The sequence below is a fragment of the Salvelinus fontinalis genome, chromosome 6, assembly GCF_029448725.1.
Source record: "Salvelinus fontinalis isolate EN_2023a chromosome 6, ASM2944872v1, whole genome shotgun sequence".
Lineage (NCBI taxonomy): Eukaryota > Metazoa > Chordata > Actinopteri > Salmoniformes > Salmonidae > Salvelinus > Salvelinus fontinalis.
The window spans coordinates 65,653,534-65,667,382 of NC_074670.1; the positions used below are offsets into that span (position 1 = coordinate 65,653,534).

The following is a 13,849-nucleotide window of genomic DNA, read 5'->3' on the forward strand; positions in this document are numbered from 1 at the left end:
CTCTATATGTTGTTTTATGGATGGTTCTATATGTAGTTCTATGGATGGTTCTATATGTAGTTCTATGGATGGTTCTATATGTAGTTCTATGGATGGTTCTATATGTAGTTCTATGGATGGTTCTATATGTAGTTCTATGGATGGTTCTATATGTAGTTCTATGGATGGTTCTATATGTAGTTCTATGGATGGTTCTATATGTTGTTCTATGGATGGTTCTATATGTTGTTCTATGGATGGTTCTATATGTTGTTCTATGGATGGTTCTATATGTTGTTCTATGGATGGTTCTATATGTTGTTCTATGGATGGTTCTATATGTTGTTCTATGGATGGTTCTATATGTTGTTCTATGGATGGTTCTATATGTTGTTCTATGGATGGTTCTATATGTTGTTCTATGGATGGTTCTATATGTTGTTCTATGGATGGTTCTATATGTTGTTCTATGGATGGTTCTATATGTAGTTCTATGGATGGTTCTATATGTAGTTCTATGGATGGTTCTATATGTTGTTTTATGGATGGTTCTATATGTTGTTCTATGGATGGTTCTACATGTAGTTCTATGGATGGTTCTACATGTAGTTCTATGGATGGTTCTACATGTAGTTCTATGGATGGTTCTTCATGTAGTTCTATGGATGGTTCTACATGTTGTTCTATGGATGGTTCTACATGTTGTTCTATGGATGGTTCTATATGTAGTTCTATGGATGGTTCTATATGTAGTTCTATGGATGGTTCTATATGTAGTTCTATGGATGGTTCTATATGTAGTTCTATGGAAGGTTCTATATGTAGTTCTATGGATGGTTCTACATGTAGTTCTATGGATGGTTCTACATGTAGTTCTATGGATGGTTCTACATGTAGTTCTATGGATGGTTCTACATGTTGTTCTATGGATGGTTCTACATGTTGTTCTATGGGTGGTTCTACATGTTGTTCTATGGATGGTTCTACATGTAGTTCTATGGATGGTTCTATATGTAGTTCTATGGATGGTTCTATATGTAGTTCTATGGATGGTTCTATATGTAGTTCTATGGATGGTTCTATATGTAGTTCTATGGATGGTTCTATATGTAGTTCTATGGATGGTTCTACATGTAGTTCTATGGATGGTTCTACATGTAGTTCTATGGATGGTTCTACATGTAGTTCTATGGATGGTTCTACATGTAGTTCCAAAAATGGTTCTACATGTAGTTCCAAAAATGGTTCTACATGTAGTTCCAAAAATGGTTCTATATGTAGTTCTATGATGGTTCTATATGTAGTTCTATGGATGGTTCTATATGTAGTTCTATGATGGCTCTATATGTAGTTCTATGATGGTTATATATGTAGTTCTATGGATGGTTCTATATGTAGTTCTATGATGGTTCTATATGTAGTTCTATGGATGGTTCTATATGTAGTTCTATGGATGGTTCTATATGTAGTTCTATGATGGCTCTATATGTAGTTCTATGGATGGTTCTATATGTAGTTCTATGATGGCTCTATATGTAGTTCTATGATGGCTCTATATGTAATTCTATGATGGCTCTATATGTAGTTCTATGATGGCTCTATATGTAGTTCTATGATGGCTCTATATGTAGTTCTATGATGGCTCTATATGTAGTTCTATGATGGCTCTATATGTAGTTCTATGATGGCTCTATATGTAGTTCCATGATGGCTCTATATGTAGTTCCATGATGGCTCTATATGTAGTTCTATGATGGCTCTATATGTAGTTCTATGATGGCTCTATATGTAGTTCTATGATGGCTCTATATGTAGTTCTATGATGGCTCTATATGTAGTTCTATGATGGCTCTATATGTAGTTCTATGATGGCTCTATATGTAGTTCTATGATGGCTCTATATGTAGTTCTATGATGGCTCTATATGTAGTTCTATGATGGCTCTATATGTAGTTCTATGATGGCTCTATATGTAGTTCCATGATGGCTCTATATGTAGTTCCATGGATGGTTCTATATGTTGTTTTATGGATGGTTCTATATGTTGTTCTATGGATGGTTCTATATGTTGTTCTATGGATGGTTCTATATGTAGTTCTATGGATGGTTCTACATTTTGTTCTATGGATGGTTCTACATGTTGTTCTATGGATGGTTCTATATGTTGTTCTATGGATGGTTCTATATGTTGTTCTATGGATGGTTCTATATGTTGTTCTATGGATGGTTCTATATGTTGTTCTATGGATGGTTCTATATGTTGTTCTATGGATGGTTCTATATGTTGTTCTATGGATGGTTCTATATGTTGTTCTATGGATGGTTCTATATGTTGTTCTATGGATGGTTCTATATGTAGTTCTATGGATGGTTCTATATGTAGTTCTATGGATGGTTCTATATGTAGTTCTATGGATGGTTCTATATGTAGTTCTATGGATGGTTCTATATGTAGTTCTATGGATGGTTCTATATGTAGTTCTATGGATGGTTCTATATGTAGTTCTATGGATGGTTCTATATGTAGTTCTATGGATGGTTCTATATGTAGTTCTATGGATGGTTCTATATGTAGTTCTATGGATGGTTCTACATGTTGTTATATATGTAGTTCTATGGATGGTTCTATATGTTGTTCTATGGATGGTTCTATATGTAGTTCCAAAAATGGTTCTATATGTAGTTCCATAAATGGTTCTATATGTAGTTCCAAAAATGGTTCTATATGTAGTTCCAAAAATGGTTCTATATGTAGTTCTATGGATGGTTCTACATGCTGCTCTATGTTTAGTTCTATGGATGGTTCTATATGTAGTTCCATGGATGGTTCTATATGAAGTTCTATGATGGTTCTATATGTAGTTATATGATGGTTCTATATGTAGTTCTATGATGGCTCTATATGTAGTTCTATGATGGCTCTATATGTAGTTCTATGATGGCTCTATATGTAGTTCTATGATGGCTCTATATGTAGTTCTATGATGGCTCTATATGTAGTTCCATGGATGGTTCTATATGTAGTTCCATGGATGGTTCTATATGTAGTTCTATATGTAGTTCTATGGATGGTTCTATATGTAGTTCTATGGATGGTTCTATATGTAGTTCTATGGATGGTTCTATATGTAGTTCTATGGATGGTTCTATATGTAGTTCTATGGATGGTTCTATATGTAGTTCTATGGATGGTTCTATATGTAGTTCTATGGATGGTTCTATGTAGTTCTATGGATGGTTCTATATGTAGCTCTATATGTAGTTCTATGGATGGTTCTATGTAGTTCTATGGATGGTTCTATATGTAGCTCTATATGTAGTTCTATGGATGGTTCTATATGTAGCTCTATGGATGGTTCTATATGTAGTTCTATGGATGGTTCTATATGTAGTTCTATGGATGGTTCTATATGTAGTTCTATGGATGGTTCTATATGTTGTTCTATGGATGGTTCTATATGTTGTTCTATGGATGGTTCTATATGTTGTTCTATGGATGGTTCTATATGTTGTTCTATGGATGGTTCTATATGTTGTTCTATGGATGGTTCTATATGTTGTTCTATGGATGGTTCTACATGTTGTTCTATGGATGGTTCTACATGTTGTTCTATGGATGTTCTATATGTAGTTCTATGGATGGTTCTATATGTAGTTATATGGATGGTTCTATATGTAGTTCTATGGATGGTTCTATATGTAGTTCTATGGATGGCTCTGCATGCTGTTCTATATGTAGTTCTATGGATGGTTCTATATGTAGTTCTATGGATGGTTCTATATGTAGTTCCAAAAATGGTTCTATATGTAGTTCCAAAAATGGTTCTATATGTAGTTCCAAAAATGGTTCTATATGTAGTTCCAAAAATAGTTCTACATGTAGTTCCAAAAATAGTTCTACATGTAGTTCCAAAAATAGTTCTACATGTAGTTCCAGAAATGGTTCTACATGTAGTTCCAAAAATGGTTCTACATGTAGTTCTATGGATGGTTCTACATGTAGTTCTATGGATGGTTCTACATGCTGCTCTATGTGTAGTTCTATATGTAGTTCCATGGATGGTTCTATATGTAGTTCTATGATGGCTCTATATGTAGTTCTATGATGGCTCTATATGTAGTTCTATGATGGCTCTATATGTAGTTCTATGATGGCTCTATATGTAGTTCTATGATGGCTCTATATGTTGTTCTATGGATGGCTCTATATGTTGTTTTATGGATGGTTCTATATGTAGTTCTATGGATGGTTCTATATGTAGTTCTATGGATGGTTCTATATGTAGTTCTATGGATGGTTCTATATGTAGTTCTATGGATGGTTCTATATGTAGTTCTATGGATGGTTCTATATGTAGTTCTATGGATGGTTCTATATGTTGTTCTATGGATGGTTCTATATGTTGTTCTATGGATGGTTCTATATGTTGTTCTATGGATGGTTCTATATGTTGTTCTATGGATGGTTCTATATGTTGTTCTATGGATGGTTCTATATGTTGTTCTATGGATGGTTCTATATGTTGTTCTATGGATGGTTCTATATGTTGTTCTATGGATGGTTCTATATGTTGTTCTATGGATGGTTCTATATGTTGTTCTATGGATGGTTCTATATGTTGTTCTATGGATGGTTCTATATGTTGTTCTATGGATGGTTCTATATGTTGTTCTATGGATGGTTCTATATGTAGTTCTATGGATGGTTCTATATGTAGTTCTATGGATGGTTCTATATGTTGTTTTATGGATGGTTCTATATGTTGTTCTATGGATGGTTCTACATGTAGTTCTATGGATGGTTCTACATGTAGTTCTATGGATGGTTCTACGTGTAGTTCTATGGATGGTTCTTCATGTAGTTCTATGGATGGTTCTACATGTTGTTCTATGGATGGTTCTACATGTTGTTCTATGGATGGTTCTATATGTAGTTCTATGGATGGTTCTATATGTAGTTCTATGGATGGTTCTATATGTAGTTCTATGGATGGTTCTATATGTAGTTCTATGGATGGTTCTATATGTAGTTCTATGGAAGGTTCTATATGTAGTTCTATGGATGGTTCTACATGTAGTTCTATGGATGGTTCTACATGTAGTTCTATGGATGGTTCTACATGTAGTTCTATGGATGGTTCTACATGTTGTTCTATGGATGGTTCTACATGTTGTTCTATGGGTGGTTCTACATGTTGTTCTATGGATGGTTCTATATGTAGTTCTATGGATGGTTCTATATGTAGTTCTATGGATGGTTCTATATGTAGTTCTATGGATGGTTCTATATGTAGTTCTATGGATGGTTCTATATGTAGTTCTATGGATGGTTCTATATGTAGTTCTATGGATGGTTCTACATGTAGTTCTATGGATGGTTCTACATGTAGTTCTATGGATGGTTCTACATGTAGTTCTATGGATGGTTCTACATGTAGTTCCAAAAATGGTTCTACATGTAGTTCCAAAAATGGTTCTACATGTAGTTCCAAAAATGGTTCTATATGTAGTTCTATGATGGTTCTATATGTAGTTCTATGGATGGTTCTATATGTAGTTCTATGATGGCTCTATATGTAGTTCTATGATGGTTATATATGTAGTTCTATGGATGGTTCTATATGTAGTTCTATGATGGTTCTATATGTAGTTCTATGGATGGTTCTATATGTAGTTCTATGGATGGTTCTATATGTAGTTCTATGATGGCTCTATATGTAGTTCTATGGATGGTTCTATATGTAGTTCTATGATGGCTCTATATGTAGTTCTATGATGGCTCTATATGTAATTCTATGATGGCTCTATATGTAGTTCTATGATGGCTCTATATGTAGTTCTATGATGGCTCTATATGTAGTTCTATGATGGCTCTATATGTAGTTCTATGATGGCTCTATATGTAGTTCTATGATGGCTCTATATGTAGTTCTATGATGGCTCTATATGTAGTTCCATGATGGCTCTATATGTAGTTCCATGGATGGTTCTATATGTAGTTCTATGATGGCTCTATATGTAGTTCTATGATGGCTCTATATGTAGTTCTATGATGGCTCTATATGTAGTTCTATGATGGCTCTATATGTAGTTCTATGATGGCTCTATATGTAGTTCTATGATGGCTCTATATGTAGTTCTATGATGGCTCTATATGTAGTTCTATGATGGCTCTATATGTAGTTCTATGATGGCTCTATATGTAGTTCTATGATGGCTCTATATGTAGTTCCATGATGGCTCTATATGTAGTTCCATGATGGCTCTATATGTAGTTCCATGGATGGTTCTATATGTTGTTTTATGGATGGTTCTATATGTTGTTCTATGGATGGTTCTATATGTTGTTCTATGGATGGTTCTATATGTAGTTCTATGGATGGTTCTATATGTAGTTCTATGGATGGTTCTACATTTTGTTCTATGGATGGTTCTACATGTTGTTCTATGGATGGTTCTATATGTTGTTCTATGGATGGTTCTATATGTTGTTCTATGGATGGTTCTATATGTTGTTCTATGGATGGTTCTATATGTTGTTCTATGGATGGTTCTATATGTTGTTCTATGGATGGTTCTATATGTTGTTCTATGGATGGTTCTATATGTTGTTCTATGGATGGTTCTATATGTTGTTCTATGGATGGTTCTATATGTAGTTCTATGGATGGTTCTATATGTAGTTCTATGGATGGTTCTATATGTAGTTCTATGGATGGTTCTATATGTAGTTCTATGGATGGTTCTATATGTAGTTCTATGGATGGTTCTATATGTAGTTCTATGGATGGTTCTATATGTAGTTCTATGGATGGTTCTATATGTAGTTCTATGGATGGTTCTATATGTAGTTCTATGGATGGTTCTATATGTAGTTCTATGGATGGTTCTACATGTTGTTATATATGTAGTTCTATGGATGGTTCTATATGTTGTTCTATGGATGGTTCTACATGTAGTTCTATGGATGGTTCTACGTGTAGTTCTATGGATGGTTCTACGTGTAGTTCTATGGATGGTTCTACGTGTAGTTCTATGGATGGTTCTACGTGTTGTTCTATGGATGGTTCTACATGTTGTTCTATGGATGGTTCTATATGTTGTTCTATGGATGGTTCTATATGTTGTTCTATGGATGGTTCTATATGTTGTTCTATGGATGGTTCTATATGTTGTTCTATGGATGGTTCTATATGTTGTTCTATGGATGGTTCTATATGTAGTTCTATGGATGGTTCTATATGTAGTTCTATGGATGGTTCTACATGTTGTTATATATGTAGTTCTATGGATGGTTCTATATGTTGTTCTATGGATGGTTCTATATGTTGTTCTATGGATGGTTCTATATGTTGTTCTATGGATGGTTCTATATGTAGTTCTATGGATGGTTCTATATGTAGTTCTATGGATGGTTCTATATGTTGTTCTATGGATGGTTCTATATGTTGTTCTATGGATGGTTCTATATGTTGTTCTATGGATGGTTCTATATGTTGTTCTATGGATGGTTCTATATGTTGTTCTATGGATGGTTCTATATGTTGTTCTATGGATGGTTCTATATGTTGTTCTATGGATGGTTCTATATGTTGTTCTATGGATGGTTCTATATGTTGTTCTATGGATGGTTCTATATGTAGTTCTATGGATGGTTCTATATGTAGTTCTATGGATGGTTCTATATGTAGTTCTATGGATGGTTCTATATGTAGTTCTATGGATGGTTCTATATGTAGTTCTATGGATGGTTCTACATGCTGCTCTGTGTAGTTCTACGGATGGTTCTACATGCTGTTCTATATGTAGTTCTACGGATGGTTCTACATGTAGTTCTATGGATGGTTCTACATGTAGTTCTATGGATGGTTCTACATGTAGTTCTATGGATGGTTCTACATGTTGTTCTATGGATGGTTCTATATGTAGTTCTATGGATGGTTCTATATGTAGTTCTATGGATGGTTCTATATGTAGTTCTATGGATGGTTCTATATGTAGTTCTATGGATGGTTCTATATGTAGTTCTATGGATGGTTCTATATGTAGTTCTATGGATGGTTCTATATGTAGTTCTATGGATGGTTCTATATGTAGTTCTATGGATGGTTCTATATGTAGTTCTATGGATGGTTCTATATGTAGTTCTATGGATGGTTCTATATGTAGTTCCAAAAATGGTTCTATATGTAGTTCCAAAAATGGTTCTATATGTAGTTCCAAAAATGGTTCTATATGTAGTTCCAAAAATGGTTCTATATGTAGTTCCAAAAATGGTTCTATATGTAGTTCCAAAAATGGTTCTATATGTAGTTCCAAAAATGGTTCTATATGTAGTTCCAAAAATGGTTCTATATGTAGTTCCAAAAATGGTTCTATATGTAGTTCCAAAAATGGTTCTATATGTAGTTCTATGGATGGTTCTACATGCTGCTCTATGTGTAGTTCTATGATGGTTCTATATGTAGTTCTATGATGGTTCTATATGTAGTTCTATGATGGTTCTATATGTAGTTCTATGATGGCTCTATATGTAGTTCCATGGATGGTTCTATATGTAGTTATATATGTTATTCTATGGATGGTTCTATGGATGGTTCTATATGTAGTTCTATGGATGGTTCTATATGTAGTTCTATGGATGGTTCTATATGTAGTTCTATGGATGGTTCTATATGTAGTTCTATGGATGGTTCTATATGTAGTTCTATGGATGGTTCTATATGTAGTTCTATGGATGGTTCTATATGTAGTTCTATGGATGGTTCTATATGTAGTTCTATGGATGGTTCTATATGTAGTTCTATGGATGGTTCTATATGTAGCTCTATATGTAGTTCTATGGATGGTTCTATATGTAGCTCTATATGTAGTTCTATGGATGGTTCTATATGTAGCTCTATGGATGGTTCTATATGTAGTTCTATGGATGGTTCTATATGTAGTTCTATGGATGGTTCTATATGTTGTTCTATGGATGGTTCTATATGTTGTTCTATGGATGGTTCTATATGTAGTTCTATGGATGGTTCTATATGTAGTTCTATGGATGGTTCTATATGTAGTTCTATGGATGGTTCTATATGTAGTTCTATGGATGGTTCTATATGTAGTTCTATGGATGGTTCTATATGTAGTTCTATGGATGGTTCTATATGTAGTTCTATATGTAGTTCTATGGATGGTTCTATATGTGGTTCTATGGATGGTTCTATATGTGGTTCTATGGATGGTTCCATATGTGGTTCCACGGATGGTTCTATATGTAGTTCCACGGATGGTTCTATATGTAGTTCCACGGATGGTTCTATATGTAGTTCCACGGATGGTTCTATATGTAGTTCCACGGATGGTTCCACATGTAGTTCTACGGATGGTTCCACATGTAGTTCCACGGATGGTTCTATATGTAGTTCCACGGATGGGTGATTAGGTGTAACTCACAAAGTCAAAGTCTCCGTCCTGAGGAACCTTCCAGTTGTCAGGGAAGACGTTCTTAGCCTGGCTGATGTGATAGCCTGGTTCCTGCTGCTGGTTATGGTTATAGCTCTCCTGTTGGACCTTATTAGAGTCCTGCTTGTCAAAGTAGTCCATGAAGGAGGGTCTCAGGGCCTGCTGGGAGGTGGGGTGTCCTGTGGAGAGAGGAAACATTTACTCTTCCTAATGAATAACACAACCACACGGTGTGGAGGGAGGTAGAGCTAGGCATGTTGGAGTAATAAACACGTTAGGGATACTCCTGGATCTTTACGTCCTTTATGTCCAGTATGAAGGAAGTTGGAGCTAGTTTCTATGTCTCTGGTCCAGTATGAAGGAAGTTGGAGCTAGTTTCTATGTCTCTGGTCCAGAATGAAGGAAGTTGGAGCTAGTTTCTATGTCTCTGTGTCCAGTATGAAGGAAGTTGGAGCTAGTTTCTATGTCTCTGGTCCAGAATGAAGGAAGTTGGAGCTAGTTTCTATGTCTCTGTGTCCAGTATGAAGGAAGTTGGAGCTAGTTTCTATGTCTCTGTGTCCAGTATGAAGGAAGTTGGAGCTAGTTTCTATGTCTCTGTGTCCAGAATGAAGGAAGTTGGAGCTAGTTTCTATGTCTCTGTGTCCAGTATGAAGGAAGTTGGAGCTAGTTTCTATGTCTCTGTGTCCAGTATGAAGGAAGTTGGAGCTAGTTTCTATGTCTCTGTGTCCAGTATGAAGGAAGTTGGAGCTAGTTTCTATGTCTCTGTGTCCAGTATGAAGGAAGTTGGAGCTAGTTTCTATGTCTCTGTGTCCAGTATGAAGGAAGTTGGAGCTAGTTTCTATGTCTCTGTGTCCAGTATGAAGGAAGTTGGAGCTAGTTTCTATGTCTCTGGTCCAGTATGAAGGAAGTTGGAGCTAGTTTCTATGTCTCTGTGTCCAGTATGAAGGAAGTTGGAGCTAGTTTCTATGTCTCTGTGTCCAGAATGAAGGAAGTTGGAGCTAGTTTCTATGTCTCTGTGTCCAGTATGAAGGAAGTTGGAGCTAGTTTCTATGTCTCTGTGTCCAGTATGAAGGAAGTTGGAGCTAGTTTCTATGTCTCTGTGTCCAGTATGAAGGAAGTTGGAGCTAGTTTCTATGTCTCTGGTCCAGAATGAAGGAAGTTGGAGCTAGTTTCTATGTCTCTGTGTCCAGTATGAAGGAAGTTGGAGCTAGTTTCTATGTCTCTGTGTCCAGTATGAAGGAAGTTGGAGCTAGTTTCTATGTCTCTGTGTCCAGTATGAAGGAAGTTGGAGCTAGTTTCTATGTCTCTGTGTCCAGTATGAAGGAAGTTGGAGCTAGTTTCTATGTCTCTGTGTCCAGTATGAAGGAAGTTGGAGCTAGTTTCTATGTCTCTGTGTCCAGTATGAAGGAAGTTGGAGCTAGTTTCTATGTCTCTGTGTCCAGTATGAAGGAAGTTGGAGTTAGTTTCTATGTCTCTGTGTCCAGAATGAAGGAAGTTGGAGCTAGTTTCTATGTCTCTGTGTCCAGTATGAAGGAAGTTGGAGCTAGTTTCTATGTCTCTGTGTCCAGTATGAAGGAAGTTGGAGCTAGTTTCTATGTCTCTGGTCCAGAATGAAGGAAGTTGGAGCTAGTTTCTATGTCTCTGTGTCCAGAATGAAGGAAGTTGGAGCTAGTTTCTATGTCTCTGTGTCCAGAATGAAGGAAGTTGGAGCTAGTTTCTATGTCTCTGTGTCCAGAATGAAGGAAGTTGGAGCTAGTTTCTATGTCTCTGTGTCCAGAATGAAGGAAGTTGGAGCTAGTTTCTATGTCTCTGGTCCAGTATGAAGGAAGTTGGAGCTAGTTTCTATGTCTCTGGTCCAGTATGAAGGAAGTTGGAGCTAGTTTCTATGTCTCTGTGTCCAGTATGAAGGAAGTTGGAGCTAGTTTCTATGTCTCTGTGTCCAGTATGAAGGAAGTTGGAGCTAGTTTCTATGTCTCTGGTCCAGAATGAAGGAAGTTGGAGCTAGTTTCTATGTCTCTGTGTCCAGTATGAAGGAAGTTGGAGCTAGTTTCTATGTCTCTGTGTCCAGTATGAAGGAAGTTGGAGCTAGTTTCTATGTCTCTGGTCCAGAATGAAGGAAGTTGGATCTAGTTTCTATGTCTCTGTGTCCAGTATGAAGGAAGTTGGAGCTAGTTTCTATGTCTCTGTGTCCAGAATGAAGGAAGTTGGAGCTAGTTTCTATGTCTCTGTGTCCAGAATGAAGGAAGTTGGAGCTAGTTTCTATGTCTCTGTGTCCAGTATGAAGGAAGTTGGAGCTAGTTTCTATGTCTCTGTGTCCAGTATGAAGGAAGTTGGAACTAGTTTCGTGAGCCGCAATGACTGGAAGCCTATGGGTATGGGTGTAGACTTCCAAATGATTGCGCTAACGCTAGTTAGCAACTTCCTTCAAACTGTACGCAGAAACATAACAATGGTTTCCACGAGTTCATCTGACTCTGGGGAAGTAGATGAAGGACCTCATTGCCAACATCCTGATGTATCCCTTGAATATAATAATTTTCCAACTGTAAAGGTTTATATCTAGGAGGAATAGATAAGGTTTTAAAATATACTGAACTAAAATATAAAACGCAACATGTAAAGTGTTTCATGAACTGAAATAAAAGAGCCCAGAAATGATCCATACGCACAAAAAGCTAATTTCTCTCAAATGTGGTGCACAAATTTGTTTATATCACTGTTAGTGAGCCTTTTCTTTTTTGCCAAGATAATCCATCCACCTGACAGGTGTGACATATCAAGAAGCTGATTAAACAGCATGATTATTACACAGGTGCACCTTGCACTGGGGACAATAAAAGGCCACTCTAAAATGTGCAGTTTTGTCATACAACACAGTGCCAAAGATATCTATATTTTTGAGGGAGTGTGCAATTGGCATGCTGACTGCAGGAATGTCCACCAGAGCTGTTGCCAGATAATTGAATGTTAATTTCTCTACCACAAGCCACCTCCAATATTGTTTTAGAGATTTGGCAGTACGTCCAACTGGCTTCACAACCGCAGATCACATGTAACCACGCCAACCCAGGACCTCCACATCCGGCTTCTTCACCTGCGGAATATTCTGAGACCAGCCACCCGGACAGCTGATGAAAGTGAGGAGTATTTCTGTCTGTAAATAAAGCCATTTTGTTGGGAAAAACTAATTCTGATTGGCTGGACCTGGCTCCCCAGTGGGTAGGCCTATGGCTGCGCCCCTGCCCAGTGGGTAGGCCTATGGCTGCGCCCCTGCCCAGTGGGTAGGCCTATGGCTGCGCCCCTGCCCAGTGGGTAGGCCTATGGCTGCGCCCCTGCCCAGTGGGTAGGCCTATGGCTGCGCCCCTGCCCAGTGGGTAGGCCTATGGCTGCGCCCCTGCCCAGTGGGTAGGCCTATGGCTGCGCCCCTGCCCAGTGGGTAGGCCTATGGCTGCGCCCCTGCCCAGTGGGTAGGCCTATGGCTGCGCCCCTGCCCAGTGGGTAGGCCTATGGCTGCGCCCCTGCCCAGTGGGTAGGCCTATGGCTGCGCCCCTGCCCAGTGGGTAGGCCTATGGCTGCGCCCCTGCCCAGTGGGTAGGCCTATGGCTGCGCCCCTGCCCAGTGGGTAGGCCTATGGCTGCGCCCCTGCCCAGTGGGTAGGCCTATGGCTGCGCCCCTGCCCAGTGGGTAGGCCTATGGCTGCGCCCCTGCCCAGTGGGTAGGCCTATGGCTGCGCCCCTGCCCAGTGGGTAGGCCTATGGCTGCGCCCCTGCCCAGTGGGTAGGCCTATGGCTGCGCCCCTGCCCAGTGGGTAGGCCTATGGCTGCGCCCCTGCCCAGTGGGTAGGCCTATGGCTGCGCCCCTGCCCAGTGGGTAGGCCTATGGCTGCGCCCCTGCCCAGTGGGTAGGCCTATGGCTGCGCCCCTGCCCAGTGGGTAGGCCTATGGCTGCGCCCCTGCCCAGTGGGTAGGCCTATGGCTGCGCCCCTGCCCAGTGGGTAGGCCTATGGCTGCGCCCCTGCCCAGTGGGTAGGCCTATGGCTGCGCCCCTGCCCAGTGGGTAGGCCTATGGCTGCGCCCCTGCCCAGTGGGTAGGCCTATGGCTGCGCCCCTGCCCAGTGGGTAGGCCTATGGCTGCGCCCCTGCCCAGTGGGTAGGCCTATGGCTGCGCCCCTGCCCAGTGGGTAGGCCTATGGCTGCGCCCCTGCCCAGTGGGTAGGCCTATGGCTGCGCCCCTGCCCAGTCTTGGGTCTAGCGAAGTTATTTAAATTGACTGACTTCCTTATATGAACTGGAACTCAGGAATTGTTGTATTTTGCATTGATATATTTGTTTACAGTAGCAACATTACTAAAGACAGATAAAGCTACAGGACGGAAAGCTACAGGACGGAGGTCCTGAGGTTGGGGGTTTAAGTCTTT

General features: G+C 39.1%; 1 protein-coding gene across 2 annotated transcripts in view; it reads right to left on the reverse strand.

Annotated features, from left to right (window-relative positions):
* The window catches only part of LOC129858314 (serine/threonine-protein kinase 3), a 49,198-nt gene that overhangs the window by 11,088 nt on the left and 24,261 nt on the right, over positions 1–13,849 (reverse strand). For both annotated transcript variants that reach the window (XM_055927463.1, XM_055927462.1), the window contains exon 10: positions 9,424–9,611. In XM_055927463.1, coding sequence (XP_055783438.1) covers positions 9,424–9,611 — 188 coding nt within the window. The remainder of the gene's footprint in view (positions 1–9,423; positions 9,612–13,849) is intronic.